Source organism: Scatophagus argus, chromosome 13 (assembly GCF_020382885.2).
Source record: "Scatophagus argus isolate fScaArg1 chromosome 13, fScaArg1.pri, whole genome shotgun sequence".
NCBI lineage: Eukaryota > Metazoa > Chordata > Actinopteri > Scatophagidae > Scatophagus > Scatophagus argus.
The window spans coordinates 15,413,708-15,429,975 of NC_058505.1; the positions used below are offsets into that span (position 1 = coordinate 15,413,708).

General features: G+C 41.5%; 2 protein-coding genes across 2 annotated transcripts; one reads left to right on the forward strand and one right to left on the reverse strand.

Moving 5' to 3' along the window:
- Positions 1-25: 25 nt before the first annotated feature.
- On the reverse strand, positions 26-4,372 carry rpl5a (ribosomal protein L5a). The gene is made up of 8 exons (XM_046407404.1): positions 4,216-4,372; positions 3,779-3,848; positions 3,532-3,647; positions 3,314-3,448; positions 2,891-3,093; positions 1,386-1,563; positions 502-590; positions 26-199 (listed from the first exon to the last, which is right to left on the reverse strand). Exons 1-8 carry the CDS (start codon positions 4,216-4,218, stop codon positions 97-99), a joined length of 897 nt encoding a protein of 298 aa, XP_046263360.1. The 5' UTR covers positions 4,219-4,372; the 3' UTR covers positions 26-96.
- Positions 4,373-11,959: 7,587 nt separating this feature from the next.
- On the forward strand, positions 11,960-15,892 carry gfi1aa (growth factor independent 1A transcription repressor a). The gene is made up of 7 exons (XM_046408370.1): positions 11,960-12,112; positions 13,310-13,495; positions 13,657-13,854; positions 14,219-14,625; positions 14,923-15,060; positions 15,238-15,403; positions 15,540-15,892. The coding sequence occupies exons 2-7, from the start codon at positions 13,384-13,386 to the stop codon at positions 15,716-15,718; spliced, it is 1,200 nt and encodes a 399-aa protein (XP_046264326.1). The 5' UTR covers positions 11,960-12,112; positions 13,310-13,383; the 3' UTR covers positions 15,719-15,892.
- Positions 15,893-16,268: the final 376 nt, after the last annotated feature.

Sequence of the window (16,268 nt, forward strand, 5' to 3'; positions counted from 1 at the left end):
GATTCACTGACAAGGGGACAAAAGCTTGAGTTTGTAATAAATTTATTTGTCTGTGATGTGTGTTGTGTTGTCGCAGCAAAGCGCAGCACCGAGCCGCTAACCGTCCCCTGCTTCTTGTTCTTGGGCTCGTAAGAAACTGGCCTTTTTCTGGGCGACTCGGTCCTTCCTCTGTGCCAGAGATAACTTGGCGCGATTCCACCTGCCCGGAAAAGAGGCAACACCAGCAGCACCATTAACATTCAGCACAATGTCCGCTCGGCACTGGGATCTTCCCAGTACAGCTATTTCATTCTTGGACAGGGACTTTGTGTTAAATAAGGACAATTATTTCTCCTGCACATTAATAATGTGACATAAGTATTTTTGAGGGTTAGTCACAATTTTGCTGCCAACAAGCAGAAAATGCACCTTTCAGTTTTGCCCCATTCCAACATCACTTATACTGACTTAGACAAAGAAAGAGAGGGGAAAAAAATCAAGATATGGAAATGAGGAACCCACCTCTTCTTCTTGACGTCTTTTTTGGGTTTCTTTTCGTGTGCGGGGTTTGCTCTGATGTTGGCGTGTGCTTTCTTGTACATTTCTTCTACCTGAGATTAAAAAAAAAAAAAAAAATGTTAGTGCCCCACTTCTGTTAGGCATTTCACTCTTGCACGCTCGTTGGTTCATCTTGCTTCTCTCAGCCCCGTCTTGAAAAGGACAATAAACATCAGCCGATGCAAATGAAGGACCAACTACATTTTGCTCAGCGTGCTTTGCATCATCATCAAGAAGCAGAGAACCAAACAAAACTATTCTGGAACATTTGCTGTTTCTTTGTAGGTCTATAAAAATGTGCCTTACAGCCACAGTGGACACATGACATTCACTTGAGCTATGGGCTTCAGAGGGTTTAGTGTTCGGCGCACTGCGAGTTCACAGGTTTAACCTTTAGTGTAGCAACTGTATACTACATACAGATATTCCAGAGTCCAAACAAATCCAGTCTATTTGTTTTTAACAAAAGCCTGTGGCAAACATTTAAAGTTTCCCAAAACGGGCTGTTGTGCTCTGAGCAGAACAAGTTACCGGTAGTTTCAAAATGAACTTGACAGTGCCCTCTAATGGACAGAATATGTAATGGAGATATCGTTTCAAAATTACCTCAGACAAAGTGGGCATTTCTGAACTGTAATTTGTTATTGGGCAAATTACACTAAAAGATATATCTGAAATAAAATACTACTACGGCTACTTTACTGGCTACTTAACATGAATTAGGGAGAACTTTACATTAAGTGAACATGGCCAACAGATTGGATGCTGAAGCTGCAGGTTCAACTATGGCCAGAGACGCTCCAATGTAGTCCCAGACAGTCGTGTGTTTGTCACAGCCGTTATCTTACCGTGTCTGGCGTGACTCCATTCTTGATGAAGCGAGAGAACTGTTTCTTGTAGGCCTCCTCATCCTCCTCCATCAGGTAAGACATGTAGTCTGCCACATTCATGCCCATGATGTGTTTCCGATGCACCTCAGCATTGAACTCTTTACTCTCAGAGTCATAACCGGGGAAGCGTTTCAGACTGGATACAAGAGCAGAGATCAGGTTTTGTGAGACCAATAATCCAGCACTTCAGCTATCAGATGACAAAACTTTTACTATTTCTTATAACATTTTTTTCTTTCTTGTCTTTTTACAGAGAACTGCTGAACAATCACACTGTAACACAGTGGTTTATGTTTAGCTTTGGTTCATCTTGCTTCTCTCAGCCCCGTCTTGAAAAGGACAGTAAACATCAGCTAATGCAAATGAAGGACCAACTACATGTTGCTCAGCGTGCTTTGTATCATCATCAAGAAGCAAAGAAGAACCAAAGAAAAGTCATGTTAGGCTTCATGTCAAAGTTCTTCTTCTTCTCCCCTGTGAGATGTGTAAGCTTGAGTAGTGTCATCGCTATGAGGAATGGTTGAGTAACTAAACCCCAAAGTCGTGACTTGACTTCTGCTATCCATGAAATTAAAAAAAATGCGTCTAGAACGTGAAAGTATCAACTTGGGCTGGGAGAAGGCGGCACGTGCGGCAGCAACCCGATTGTGTTGTTGCAGCTGAGAAAGCAACAGCGTCGACATGTCTTGCCACAAGATAATGAAAACTAACTGACGTTAAATCACACAACTGTCTAAAACACTCAAAATTAAACTACGAGCTGAAGCCAGCCTGCTACCTAACAACTGTCTAAAATTGCTAACTAACCTACTGAATACTATAAACACAGGGCTAACTATAAAATTAACACCAAAGCATCTATGCATTCTCCCATCATAATGAAACAAGTTAGTCACAATATTAAATCCACGTAATCCACTCAAACCACTCCTAACTCAACGGTCAGCAAAGTGCCAAGACGTTGGTTTTATAAGAGGAGGGACGGGTGGGGTGGTTGGTGACGCAAGTTGCCTCCAGCTCAGCCACTCACAGAATTCAGTTGTAATAGCTGGGTTTCAACCTGTAGAGGGCAGTCACTATGCACATTCATAACACAAAACGGAAAACTCAAATATTTTCCACTAAAATATCAAGATTTGGACGTGAATCAATCAGTAACACTACTAAATATCTATTTAGATTGATTTTCAACAGAAAAAAAGGGGTTTAGGGGTTTAGTTACCCTTTAAGGGCCACAAGGGAAAACCTAAAAAAACTGCAATCTGAGGGACTCCATCTTGAAATCATACCCACCTTTGTGTGTAAGTAAACTTGAGCGTACATTTTGACCTTTTTTTCTTTTTTATTTAATGCAGTTTGTGCACTTCCCTTGAAACTAAGCATCTAGTGCAGAGGGAAAGTTGCAAACAAGGACAAAAAAAAACCCTCTAAAACTGCTATTCCCTTACTCTTATAATACTGACCTGTGAGGAATAGCCAGCCCTCCATCGACTGCCCCCTTCAGTGCTCCGAACACCTTGTTCCCTGTAGTGGTTCTGGCCAGACCTGCATCAAGGTAACATGTGAAAGCACCTGGCTGTCCATCAACGCTCTCTACATTGAACTCGTCTCCTGTCACCTCCACCTGGCCCTCGTAAACCTGGTCCATCCCAAACTTGTGCAGCAGCTAAGAGGAGAAGGAAGGCACAAAAGGGGATGTGAGAAAACATGTGTCACAATTGTCTTTAAGCAGCAAAGACAGTGACACAATTTACTTCTGAAATATGGTGACGTAATAAGTTTTACCTCTGAAATTACAATTTCAGCACAAATGTCACTGTCCTATTCATGTGTGGTCAGCTGATTGCTGCAACTTTCAGTGTATGTGTATGAACGTGTGCTCTCACCCTGCGAGCCAACAGGAGCCCGGTGCAGTAGGCTGCAGCATAGTTAGTAAGGCCAACAGTGATACCATATTTGGGCAGCTCGTGAGAATAGGCAGCACACACAATTTGGTCTCCTTCAATCTTTGCATAGGCAATCTGTCAACAGATATGAGAATGGTGAGCCTGATCATTTTCAACATGCTGCCACAGGATTTTCAATCAGTCTCTCTGTCACAGACCTGGCAGCAGATATCCCTGTTGGAGAACCTGACGATCATTCGGTACTTGGGGGTGTTGTACTTGTTCTTGTCCTGCACCACCAGGCGCTTCCGGGCAAAGTAGTCAGTTTTGCCCTCTGTAAGGTTAACAAGAGCCAATAATTCAACTGAAACACGGTTTTAAAACGCACATTTAAAAGGAATTTTGCTTAATGACACATGCTCAGTATCAAACATGTAAATCTGGTGTTTGGAAATAATGTCTCACCTCTTCTTCTCCTGAATTTGACTTCATACCTCTTGAAGTAGGCCTTGTTCTTCACCACTTTGACGAAACCCTGAAAGGCAGAGTCAAGGTATTACCATGCTAGCAATAGCCAAAAAATGTAGCATACCAGTCCCACAGATAGATGTCAGCGGTGTTTCCTTGCTTCCCTGTGTTGAATGTGTAATATAACGGAGATTTACTACGTTACTAAAGGCTAATGCAGGCAAGTGTCCTGCAATGCAGGTCAGCTGAGGTTTCATCAGCTACAGAAGGGCCACGCTGGAACTCCGTAGCTTGCCGGCTCAGCACGGCCGAGTAGATACAAACATCCACCAACATCTGACACTAAGCTCGCTAGAAATACTTTCCTGCCATTAATTACATCTCTACACATCCAGATCACATACACAGGATGGATATCAAAACATTTTACTCACCATTTTTGGGTAATTTTCTTCCCCTAACTTTTGGATTTACGAGCTCTCTCGCTGAAGGATGACTTTGGGACTTTTCCTAAGCAGAGTGTCTTATGAGCAGCGGCGCCCCCTGCTGCACAGGAGGACGATATGACACGTGAGCCAAAAGGGGGCAGCAATGACACAGACACGACAGGGCTTCACTCACCATGCAACAGTGATTTATTGCTCAAATGGAGAAAATGTTACCAATAAAGATGTGTGTTGTCCTTAAGTGTTTCTGTACTTCTAGTGCTAAATTCTCTATTAATATTAATAGTGCCCTCTATTAATATTCATAATTATGTGTTTATATAAGAAAAGAGAAACAGTTAGAATAGAATAGAATAATAAACAAAAATTAAACAAAATAAAATAACAAAAATAACAACAAATTATTAGTACAATAACCACTTATACAACTGCCATAATAAAAAGTAGAATCACATATTTTAAGAAAGTATAATAAGTACATGAGGAATCTTAAATACTCAGTGTTTATCTTAAAACTAACTGTTGTATGGACATCATATAATTTAGCAGTAGTCAGTGAAATTAGAATAAATGCCTTGATGAAGATTTTCTACATTGAAACATGATGACCTTTCTGATAGTTTGTGAGGTCAGTTCTGTTGATGCATCAGCCATACATGTTGGGAAATCAATGCTTAACAAAATAACAATTATCTGAGATGGAAAAATCTAAATGATGAAATTCCTGAGACCTGGGTGGATTTTAAATCCAAAGAGAGGTCACAATGTTTGTGGACTGAATCAGAATCTCAGACAGTGTGAGCTGCCCACCTACGCACAGAAGTCCTGGAGTCATATGTGTACCTTGCTTAACATTGTGACTTAGTCAGCCATGAAAAGATCACTCAGGACCTTTACAGTTCACTTGTTGAAACCACATGTGTTTTTTAAGATTTACAGTCATACAATCCACCAAAGAGCTTAAACTACTCAGAAAATTACCTTTCAGTTTTGAAAATCATGTACATTATGACCAACACCATGATGACACCTTTGCCACAGCTATAACTACTTCTTCTTCTTCTTCTTCTTCTTCTTCTTCTTCTTCTTCTTTGTCTTGTTTTTTTCTTTGGTCACATGTGTACCTGAAGTGATTTTGGAACTAAGCTCCCTGTACACAGATAGAAAATCTCATTATCACCAGCACAGAGATCCAAATTGTTTGTGTCGTATTCTGCTCTATTTGTACTCCCACTGCCCTAACTTGTACTGTTCTTGTTGATATGACTGTGATACAATCAGTCTTTTACAAGAATATATGGACAGGAAACCCTCATTTTACTAAGAAAAATGAAAATTGTTACAACCTTGTAACAACAGGGCAAAGTCCATCATTATAATAAATATTTTTTTTTTCGTCCTAATAACATAGCATAGGGAATATGCTCAACATTCACAGTAATATAAAAAATCTAAATTTACGCTTAATTTATAATTATAAATTTAAATGGGATGATAAAATGTATCATTTCCACATTAATTCAACATCTCTATTTATACACAACCATGGTACAAGCACAACCTGGAAAATACTGTGATCAAGCATGACTACTACACTAACATGAACTGAATTCATTAGCAGAGTGACATGAGTAACAACAACAACAAAAAAAAAACAGTTAAAAAGATGCTATTCACACTGTGGATCCACCTATTTCCAAACACCGGACTGGTCCTGCTTCTGAGCCGTGCATGAAGCTCTGCTGTGATTAATAAGGGTGGTGAGCGTTACACCGTGGTGTCATTCAGAAGGCCCGTTGTTACGTCACTGGTCCCAGAGTTCACAGACGTGGACGGGACTTGCATTCAGTCACAGGATTGCAGAGATAACGGGAACCCAAGAACAGACAAATTTCCAAGAAAATTAACACCAAAAGCATCATGAAACATGTCTGAATCAAAGCAGCTGATTTTTTTTTTTTTGGTCATCTGTGCTGTGAGAGAAAAAAAAACAGAATTATCTCATTAAATATATCATTATTTTTATCCAATGATCAAAGCTGATTTGAACAAGGCCCTGCTTTTTTTTCTCTGGTCTTGTGTCCTTATCATATTAGCATATTTTACTGTCATTGTCAAACAACTTGCAATTCTGTCAATAAAAATTGTAATATAAATATTGTTAACATGATCTTCATATTTCCAGTACGTAAACTATAGACTACTGTACATTCATACAGCAGTCAGTAGATGTTGTCTCAGTGTTAGCAGTGGAGGAAGAAATACTGAGGACATTTTTGGAAGTATGCTTAATTGCTCGAGACTCAGGTGAGAGGACTGATGCTTCTTATTGTCAGGATACCATTAGCTTAGCTTAACATAAAGCCTGGATACAGGGGAAAACAGCTAGCTCCAACACCTCCAAAGCTCATTAATTAACATGTTATATCTTGTTCTAGTTAACTTAACTTAAATGTAATAGTGTGTAAGTTTAATAGCAAGAAGTTCTGGTGTAACAGGAGGTCATGCGTAATTTCTTGGCCAGATATCGTGTGTCAATTAGAGAGCTTGGGAGGTGTTGGTAGGCAAATGTATGCTGCACTTGATTTGCACTCGTTGTAACATGAGTTACATCACATCCGTTAAAATCATCAACCGGTTACACAAATAAGACAAAGCGCTTAAAACATGCAAAGCTACAGCTTTTATTTACAGTTGATGCTTTGGGCAGCCATCTTGGTTTGCAAACTCGGTGTCCTCAGAGGTCGACCGAGTTGACGAATTAGGATTCCGACTTTGGATGGCATTCAATTTATCACTTCTGGCTTCGGAAGTCAGAAAACGACTAGGAAAACTACTTACGAGTACAAATTTCATGCAACATTAGCTTACAAACAACAGAATGGTATCACCATTCTCAAGAAATCGAATAAACGTCTTTCCCAAAATTCTTTATCATGAAGCTGAATTACTCTATTAAGGAGTATAAATGTACTTGGGTACAATATTAGAATATTATTAATATTACAATAATAGATAAACGCCATCTACTCTTTACATTCTAGCACTGATTTTAAAGCTGTTTCTTTTTTTTTTTGGAATGAGAGGAATGTAGTCAGAAGTTTAGCCTTGTGTCAACTTCCGTGTTATTAATTATTAAGCAGTAGCCTGTGTTTCACTGACACGTTAATGGTCAACTGTCCATTTGACACATTTGACACACAAGTTCAACGTTAGTCTATCTATTATCTCCATCGCACTGAAAAAAGGGAACCAGGATCTTCTGCTTTTCTGTTTGCATGAGATAGATAATATCCTTCTTGGTGCAGATGCTCTCTGTGTCAGATAAGAAAAGTCAGAGTCACTCCTGTGGACAGCTTTTTTTTTGTTTTGTTTTTCTTGCAGACGTTCAAGCCCTCTTTCTGCAGAACTGATTTCACAATGAAGAGGCGCAACTGCACAGTCCAGTCATCACTCAGCAGCAGTGGTCAGCAGTTAACAGCGGTTCATACTGGGGTCGGAGGTTGTGGTGGGCAGATGAAGGGGCAGTACTGGTGGCGCATTTGTCCTCTCTAGATGGTGATCTAAATTTCAGTTTACATTTTCCCACCGGGTATTATACCACTGATGTAATATCCAGAAAGAGGTTCATCAGTAATCATTTTGTGTGCAACTGCAGATAAAGAGAGTGATATCAACTGGGGCTGACGCATCCCCCCACTTAAATACGCACAAAACGTCTCTATAGTGCAGGCTACTGCAGTTACGTGTTGTTTGTCCAAGTGGTGTTGCCGTACCCCAGCAGAAGCTGAAGCTCGACTGCTGTGCAAAGTTAGTCAGTGTCAAACACTGCTCTGTCTCTGTATTAATTGTGTAATAAATGTGTAAAAAGTCTAATATGAGTATTTTATATCCTTGATTGTGATATCTTTGGTAACAAGTTTTGAAAATGATCATTTTATGAACATTAGGAGAGGAGAGCCAAGGAAAGGAGGAGAAGAGACGACTGGAGAGGACGAGAGGAGAAAACACCCCTGCAGATGCACAAGTGTACTTTTAAATAAAAAATTAAAAAACTATTTTTTAAACCTCGGCCACGGTATCCGGACTTGGCTTTATACAGCAAGACATACACTTCTGTTCATATGATTATTCTTACATAAAATACATACAAGAAATAAAATGAAACAAGATAGGTAAAAAAGAGAAAAAACTGCTAACATAATTCACTAAACTATTAGATATTACTGTAAAAGAAATAACTAAAAAGTGAATTTTGAAATGTTTTAGAATGGTAGGGAAAGAGTTTTCAAACTCATCTATTTTGGTGGATGTGTCAGATTTGTTCCCCCGTAATGTTGAATCCATGCTGCCAACTCACATTTTTAATTCAAAAAGTCACAAAACAGAACTGAAAGTACATGACTTTGAGATTACATTGGACTCGAAATGACTTGCAAAAAGTCACACATCAACAAACGTTTTCACAGGCGTACCACAGATAAGAAAACTGCACCCTGTTGTGACAAGCAACACACTCTTGTCTTTCCTGCCTTCTTTTCTCACTGCTGATAGCATTTATTTTAATTTGCATACTGAGACATTTTGAATATGAAGAAATGTTACATCTGCAACATGCACATACCAACACACAGACACACACATCAGTACTAGAATAACATGGATATACAGTATAGCTTGATGTTCTTTGTCTCAGATTACATACAGTGACACACATTTAGCAAAGCCAAATCAGTTCTGCAGAAACTGAACCGAGTTCTGCTAACTTTAACACAAGACAGAATATTTTAGGAACAGCAATGATGGTGTTAAGATGAAGTTTCTGTGTGAAAGCCCAGCCTGCATTTTTCTCCCTCTGACATGTGACCAGCAGTTTGCACTTCACATGGAAACAGACTGGTATTTTCTGTATGAAAATATGTCCAACAGACATAGCACATCAATTTAAAGAAACCAGGACTGGTTCATTCAGAAGTGACATTTCTAAAAGTAATGGTGAAAGCAGTGGAAAAGCTAGGAAAAGTGGTTAGAACCATGCGACACAGGAAATAAAACAAATGCACAGACCCACACATGAATTAAGCTTTTTAAGACCATGCCTGTTGAACTCTGACCTTTCAAATGGCCGCTTCACCCCCCTAGAGGTGCACAGAGACACAATGACCAGGAAGCACTGAGCAGGTTTCTTCACATCCATGCTCCAACATCCCCTATGAGATTCTCAGTATGTGGGACGCAAATTTACAACCAGAAACAGGCTGGTTGCAAACAAGGGTGGCTGCTGATCACAGTGATGGATGAGGGAGGTGATTTGTGGAGTGTTTATAGCATAAATCCAAGCATCTGTTTAGTGTAACGTGGGAGTTTCGTTTTAGTTCTTCCGTTTTTTCCATTCTTTCAAGGTTTTTTTTTTCTTACAAATGATTCTGGGCCAAGGTTTTGAGAATTTATTTAGACTGCATTATCCTACGACATTAGTCAGAGTTAAATCAGAATAACAGGTGAACGATTAGCATCAATTAAATCAACATGCAGTAACACAGAGACAAACTCCCCTACTGCTGCTGCTGCTGCTGCTGCAGGACGACCAGAGGAGACAAGTCTGTGGCCCCTTGTGTGAAAGACGAACTGTCTTGTGGTCAGCAGTGTCCAGTAAATCATTGATTGTGTTCGCACTCTGTTCCTATCTGCCGGCTGCAGTTGGGGCCAGCGGAGAGTTCGACATTCGGACAGCTGCATGCAGTTGAATCTGAGGAGAGGGTCTGAAATCACATTGAAGCTGGAGGGAAAGGGACAAAGATGGTTTAAAAGAGAGAGAGGGGGGTTGTCACACTGTGGTTAGTGTTCGGTGCCAAAGGAACCTGTGAGGGGATGAGATAGCATGATGTGGTTTTCAGTGAGATGCCACGACAGAGTGGAGGTGCAGAGGTGAACGCTCAGACTGAGAGCCTGGGACTAAACAGAGACATGAACCAGTGAAAGTCAGTTTGGCCACAATAGGCTATTATTGCATGGATCCATTCATACATGCATTGCATTTAAAAAGTCGGAATTTCTGGAACTATAACACTTCAGAGAAGAGATGTGTCGATACATTTTTATTTTTGTCTGCGAGAAGAAAATCCGCTTTAGTTACAACAGTCTGACTTAAAGTGAGACTATGTACATTCTAAAAGAAGAAATAGCGCACTATTTTTAATACACATCAAAAGCTGACTTCGTGAGAAATGTAATGCACTTTTAATTAGTTCAATATACTCAGGGCTTTTTCTGCTGCATCCTCATGTGATCTGCTTTGACCAGTCACACATGTTAGCAAACTTAAGCTTGACATTGCTACGAAATAAACGCTAGAGGCTAATTCACTGACTTAACGGCTTGCAATACAATTTGCGTTTACAGTACTATCCTCTCAAGTGTTGCTTTAATCTAAACTGTAGTGACTCAAAATCAAGGTAACATACTGACCAGCTGCTGTGCCCTGTTCTCCCCTTATCGACATTCACACACATGTGGTATGAAAGCATCGGCCTCAGGTATATATAAAACTACGAGGAGATCCCACAATCTCACGATGGGTCAAAAAAGAGCCCCTTTTGGCTTGAGAAAATAACCTCATGGTTTACCAGCACAAGTCTTTATTTAACCCCATGGCTGCGATCTGCACCTTTGACAAGGTAGACATCTGCAAGAACCCCCCCCACCCACACCCCCACCCACCAACCCACCCAAAGGACTGTGATCACTGAGAATGGGCTTCTATTTCAATCACATACTCTCTGTAAAACATAAAGAGTGAGAATCAAGGCCTGTGGGGGAAGCAGTGGCAGTGTGGGGTGGGGCGGAGGGGGAGTAAAGGGAGACAAAAGAAGAGGCTGTGGCAACACTGATAGCGTCTTCTCGACTCTGCTTCTGGTTTCCTGTTCTGAGTCAGTGTGTAACCCTGAGTTTGAACGTTGTCACATCGACTCTATCCTCCCTGCATCTCACTTTAGTTGTTTCTGATGAGAATAATCAGAAAGATGTCAGTGTCAATCAGCAGCTCAAATTTGATGATAATCTAATAAAAAGCATTTATTCAAATGTTTGGTTAAACATATTTCATGATGTGATTGAGCAGCCAGGCTCTATGGGGAAATGTTGAATTGGGACAGATTACAGCATGCTTTCATATGTCAGTTCTGACAAAAAAAAAGCACAAATCTTTAAGGTTTTGTTTTAAGTCTGAAAGTCAATTAATTTTAACAACTGGTGCTTGATGTGTTGCCTTTGCTCACACTGTATGAGAAAGCATTGCCATCTGGTCATTGGTGACAGGAGAGGTGAGAATTAGTGCTTAGAAATTCCAGTGTTCATGTGGATTTATGTTTCTTTTTGACCCTTTTCAGAGAGTGAAACAATACAAAAATCAGGATGTAAAGAAATGGAAGTTAAGTGCATGACAGGAGAAGAGTGCCAAGCCCAGATATGAACTGCGGTCTAAAGTTACAGGAGACACAGAAACAGAACATTTCTTATTTCTGGTTCCACAAAATCTGGCTCACGTGGGAATAAAATCCTGTAACAGCGAAGGTAAATCAACTCTAAAAGACAACTTGAATCATCTACTTCTGTATAATGCAAAACATTAGAAACTTCTATCAAAACTTGAATCAATGTTTTTGTTTAACTGCATGACTGACTAACATTTCTGAGTGAAGGAGGGAGAGGAAGAGAGGAAGAGAGAGAGAGAGAGAGAAAGAGTCTGAGACACTCTCATATGAGACACTCAGTGCTGTGTGGTGTTTCTCTCTGCAGCTTGTGGCTGATATTCTGATATTGAGAATAATTGTGGACAGAGTTCAGGACAGTGTGTGTTCTCAGAGCTGGGGTCGAGCGCTGCTGTGTGAGTATGGGACATGTGTTTCAGCTTTATGTCTCGGCTATCTGCGCTTTGCTTGCAGGTCGCCTAACTTACTGCAGCTGCAACAAACAAACTCGGTTCCCACATCGTGCAGAAATCGATAAGCGCTTTGCTTTGGTCCGACCTTGAACAGGACCCAAATGTTCGCTATGATTTGAGCCTGACAGATTTCTACCAACAACTTTTCACCCCCCTCCCCAAAAAAATGAGCTGATTTATTTTATGATATGTTTATTATTCCACTCGGCACCTAATGTGTCCGATCCTGCGTTTATTTCAGCCCACAGCCTAATTTGGCCTGCCTGGGCCGGGAGGGGGGCTTTAATGATGTAAAACAATAAGGCTGAAGTCAGTGCGGGTAAGCTGAAGCAGTGTAACTGTAAAGGGATACATCGGCTCCCCATCAGCAGGCTGTTGTGCAGAGCGCGTCTCATTAACAGGATCACTTTACAACCAGTCAAATAAATGGGTCATTATCCATCACAGGCTGCTCTGCCTGCACGGGACCATCCACGAACACACACATTTTACGTCGCGTTGCTCTCTAAGTGTGTCGTGACAGGCCTGTTTTGGATTCATCTGGCTTGATGAGACTCAAAATCAGCTATTTTTATTCGAGTATTTTCAATTTATTCGGAGTTTAGGCTCGTAATGTAAATCTCAACCATTGTTACAGAATTCAATCTCGGTTTAAATTTACTGCGTGGTTTAAGCAGCTTTTGCAAATCTGTGTTTTACAATCTAATAGACAATTCTTTATCTATACACACACACATACATTTTCAGAAATCATTTTGGAAGTAAAAACGTTTTTAAGCGTGTTTAAAAAACATTTTGATAATATTATCAGATTAATAATAGCGCTATCAATTTATGAATTATCGATTTAAGACAACATAAGCTTACAGTAAACTTTACAGGTGATAAAACATTCCTATGAACTTCCTCTAACGCGTTTCGGCCTTCATCGCATCTACGGCTATGGCACTGAGGACATAAAGTATGTCCTCTCCAATCCCATATCTGCCGGGATCCTTCGAGGGGGACGGTGGACTAGTTTTTGGCCACCTGCCCCGCGACACCTGGTAAACGATACGGTCTCTCTGCGCATGCGTAATAGCCTGCCAAAAATCCCAACGCCGTCTCGCCTGTCAACCAATAGTGTTCCAATCTGTCCAGAGATAAAGTCAGAGCAGAGTGGCGAATAGTGAAGTGGACGATTTCAGACCTGAGCAGCACAGAAGAAAGAAAACATGCCGAGATCTTTCCTGGTGAAGAGTAAAAGGGCCCACAGCTACCATCAACCCCGGTACCTGGACGATGACTACATTAGACTGGACACTATGCTGACTCACGTGTGCGCAGGTAGGTTAATTTGAGCGCAATTACGCACGAGAATAGAAGAGTTCCCATAGAAATTATTCACATCCTGTTTTCCTGATTAGAATAAAGTCCCCCCCCCCTCTCTATGAGCATAACACAAGCATTGCACAGTTCAGTCAGTTTCACTCTTCTGTCGTCATCAGAGAGCAAATCTCAGGCGGAGTTTGAGTCGAGCTTGGAGCCACAGGAGGATGTGGGCGCCGGCGCTGACAGACTGTCCCCCGGGTCCAGACTGCTGTCCCCGGGGTCGCTGTCCTCCCCGCTGACCTGCGGAGACAGCGTGTGTGACCGATCCTCAGACTGTGATTTCTGGCGTCCCCCGTCTCCCTCCTCCTCACCAGGTCTGTTCATCCTGCCTTTTTCTGCAGTTGTTTGTAGAAGTGTCACCGCGCAGTTTGTTGGTGTGAACTGCGAGCGTGTGGTTATTGTTAGACCAGTTCACCAGAGCTGTTAACACTGATGTTATGAGGGAGAACCAAGATGAGGGACAGTGAAGTGTTGCCATGTGTTTTTAAATTGATTTAATAAAGTGGAAAATAAACTGAAATCAAACATCTTGTCAGTCACCAGTCTTTGTAATTTGATTTTGGTGTGGTGACTTTATTGAGGCCAAATGCAGTTTCCAAAATGAGCGAATTTTACCACACGTCGTGAACTACATATCGCAATCATATCCAGTCTCACCAAATCCAAAATAACTTCCAGATTCAGAGAAATGCTCCACTCCAGCAGCAGAGGACGGTCACCACTTCAACATCCCGCTCTTCCCTTACTCCTGGGCAGCGTACTCTGGATCTGAGCTCAGGCATCTGGTACAGGGATCGTATCATCACCACCTCATCCAGGGCCACAGGGAGCCTCACTCACCCTCTGGTATCTACGGCGCAGAGGAATGCGGCACCGAGCCGCTTTATGCACAGCGGGGCCCGGTGTCCGGATGCTACCAGGACTGTTCTTCAGCGGCCCACCAGCTCTGCAGGATGCGGGGCGGAGAAGAGCTCTATGTGGATGTAAAACAGAAGCCCAGCAATGCGGATATCAAATCTGAAAGGGACTTCATTTGCTCTAACCTCGAGTCAAGTGGATCATATAAATGCATTAAATGTTGCAAGGTAGGCTGTGAAGGGTTAACTGACCAAAACCGCAACACAGCAGCTATACGGTGGAGTTTGCAGAGACATGTCTCTGTTTGTAATGCATTACAAGCGATCTGAGATATGTTTCATTGGTGATCAGGGGAACAACGACAAGTTTAATTGAAGTGTGACTTCAATCATAAAATTAGTGAATCGCAGTCGGATATTTGTTGATGATTGTTCCCAAATTATGACATGATTGCATATATATTTCTTTTCTAATTTTAAGTTTGATTTCGAAATAAAAATGTCATCCGTCTTTTTTCCCAAAAGGTGTTCTCTACCCCGCACGGATTGGAGGTCCATGTGCGGAGGTCGCACAGCGGGACTCGACCGTTTGAGTGCGGGATCTGCGGGAAAACCTTCGGACACGCAGTGAGTCTGGACCAGCACAGAGCGGTTCACTCGCAGGTAGGCCTCAGGATATTGCACATGTTGCTCTAAAAAGGCCTCACCGGGTGCGCATCCCGGACGCAAAGGCCCCAGATAGGGATTTGACACCACAAAGTCCCAAGCCAGTCTAACATTTCAGTCGTTCTGTGTTTCTGTTGTTAATTAGTGTTTTTCTTCTTCTTCTTTTTTCTTAAGGAGAGGAGCTTCAACTGTAAAATCTGCGGCAAAAGCTTTAAGCGCTCCTCCACGCTGTCCACGCACTTGCTCATTCACTCGGACACGCGGCCTTATCCGTGCCAGTACTGCGGGAAGAGGTTCCACCAAAAGTCAGACATGAAAAAACACACTTTCATCCACACAGGTGAGACAATATTCCACAAACTGAAAGTTATCAGTAGTTTAAAACAAACAAACAAACAAAAAAACGAGTCAGGCCTAATGCGTAAAAGTGGCGCTGTACTGACATTTCCAACTGCGTGGTGTCGTTGCTGCTGCAGGTGAGAAACCGCACAAGTGCCAGGTGTGCGGAAAGGCCTTCAGTCAGAGCTCTAACCTCATCACACACAGCAGGAAACACACAGGCTTCAAACCTTTCGGCTGTGACCTCTGCGGGAAAGGTTTCCAGAGGAAGGTGGACCTGCGGAGACACAAGGAGACGCAGCACGGACTCAAATGAGCAGACGTGGCGTGAAATCCTGCACTTTTAATGCTACTGTACATATGGATGGTCGTGTTTTATTTCGTTCTATTGTTTGTTGTATCGGTCTTTTTTCCTACCGTTGAATATCAGTTATTTAACCTAAGGTATTCGGGTTGATTTAATTGAAATAAAAAAAACATATTTATCGAATGTGTTTTATATTTTATTAAAATGTAAAAATATATGATATAGGTTGTAAACACTGGCTGTCAATAATTTGTGAAATCCATCACTTTTTCCAGTTACGATTAAGACTGTGATTTCAGTCTTTGTACACTTAACCTAATTATTCTCTGAGCAATAAGAAATGTTCAGATTGAATGTGGACTCTTCATTTTTTACGCTCGACCCACTGCTTGTTGGTACGTTGTGAAAAACGAGAAGCTGCGTCGAGCAATGCAGGCCATCAATCACGTCGCCAATCTGCCTGACAGGTCAAAGTTATATCTCAACTATCAAATAGAAAAACGTTTTGTTGCGTGCGCCACCTGGTCAAAACCAAATATTTTCACACACGCTTTGTTAA

Coding starts and splice junctions, on each gene's coding strand:
- rpl5a (XM_046407404.1), bottom strand. Junction 1,564..2,890: donor GGGCTGGCTATTCCTCACAG/GTCAGTATTATA, acceptor TCTTGTATCCAG/TCTGAAACGCTTCCCCGGTT. Junction 591..1,385: donor ATGGAGTCACGCCAGACACG/GTAAGATAACGG, acceptor TTTTAATCTCAG/GTAGAAGAAATGTACAAGAA.
- gfi1aa (XM_046408370.1), top strand. CDS start 13,384: ATGCCGAGATCTTTCCTGGTGAAGAGTAAAAGGGCCCACAGCTACCAT. Junction 15,061..15,237: donor ACAGAGCGGTTCACTCGCAG/GTAGGCCTCAGG, acceptor TTTTTTCTTAAG/GAGAGGAGCTTCAACTGTAA. Junction 15,404..15,539: donor ACACACTTTCATCCACACAG/GTGAGACAATAT, acceptor TTGCTGCTGCAG/GTGAGAAACCGCACAAGTGC.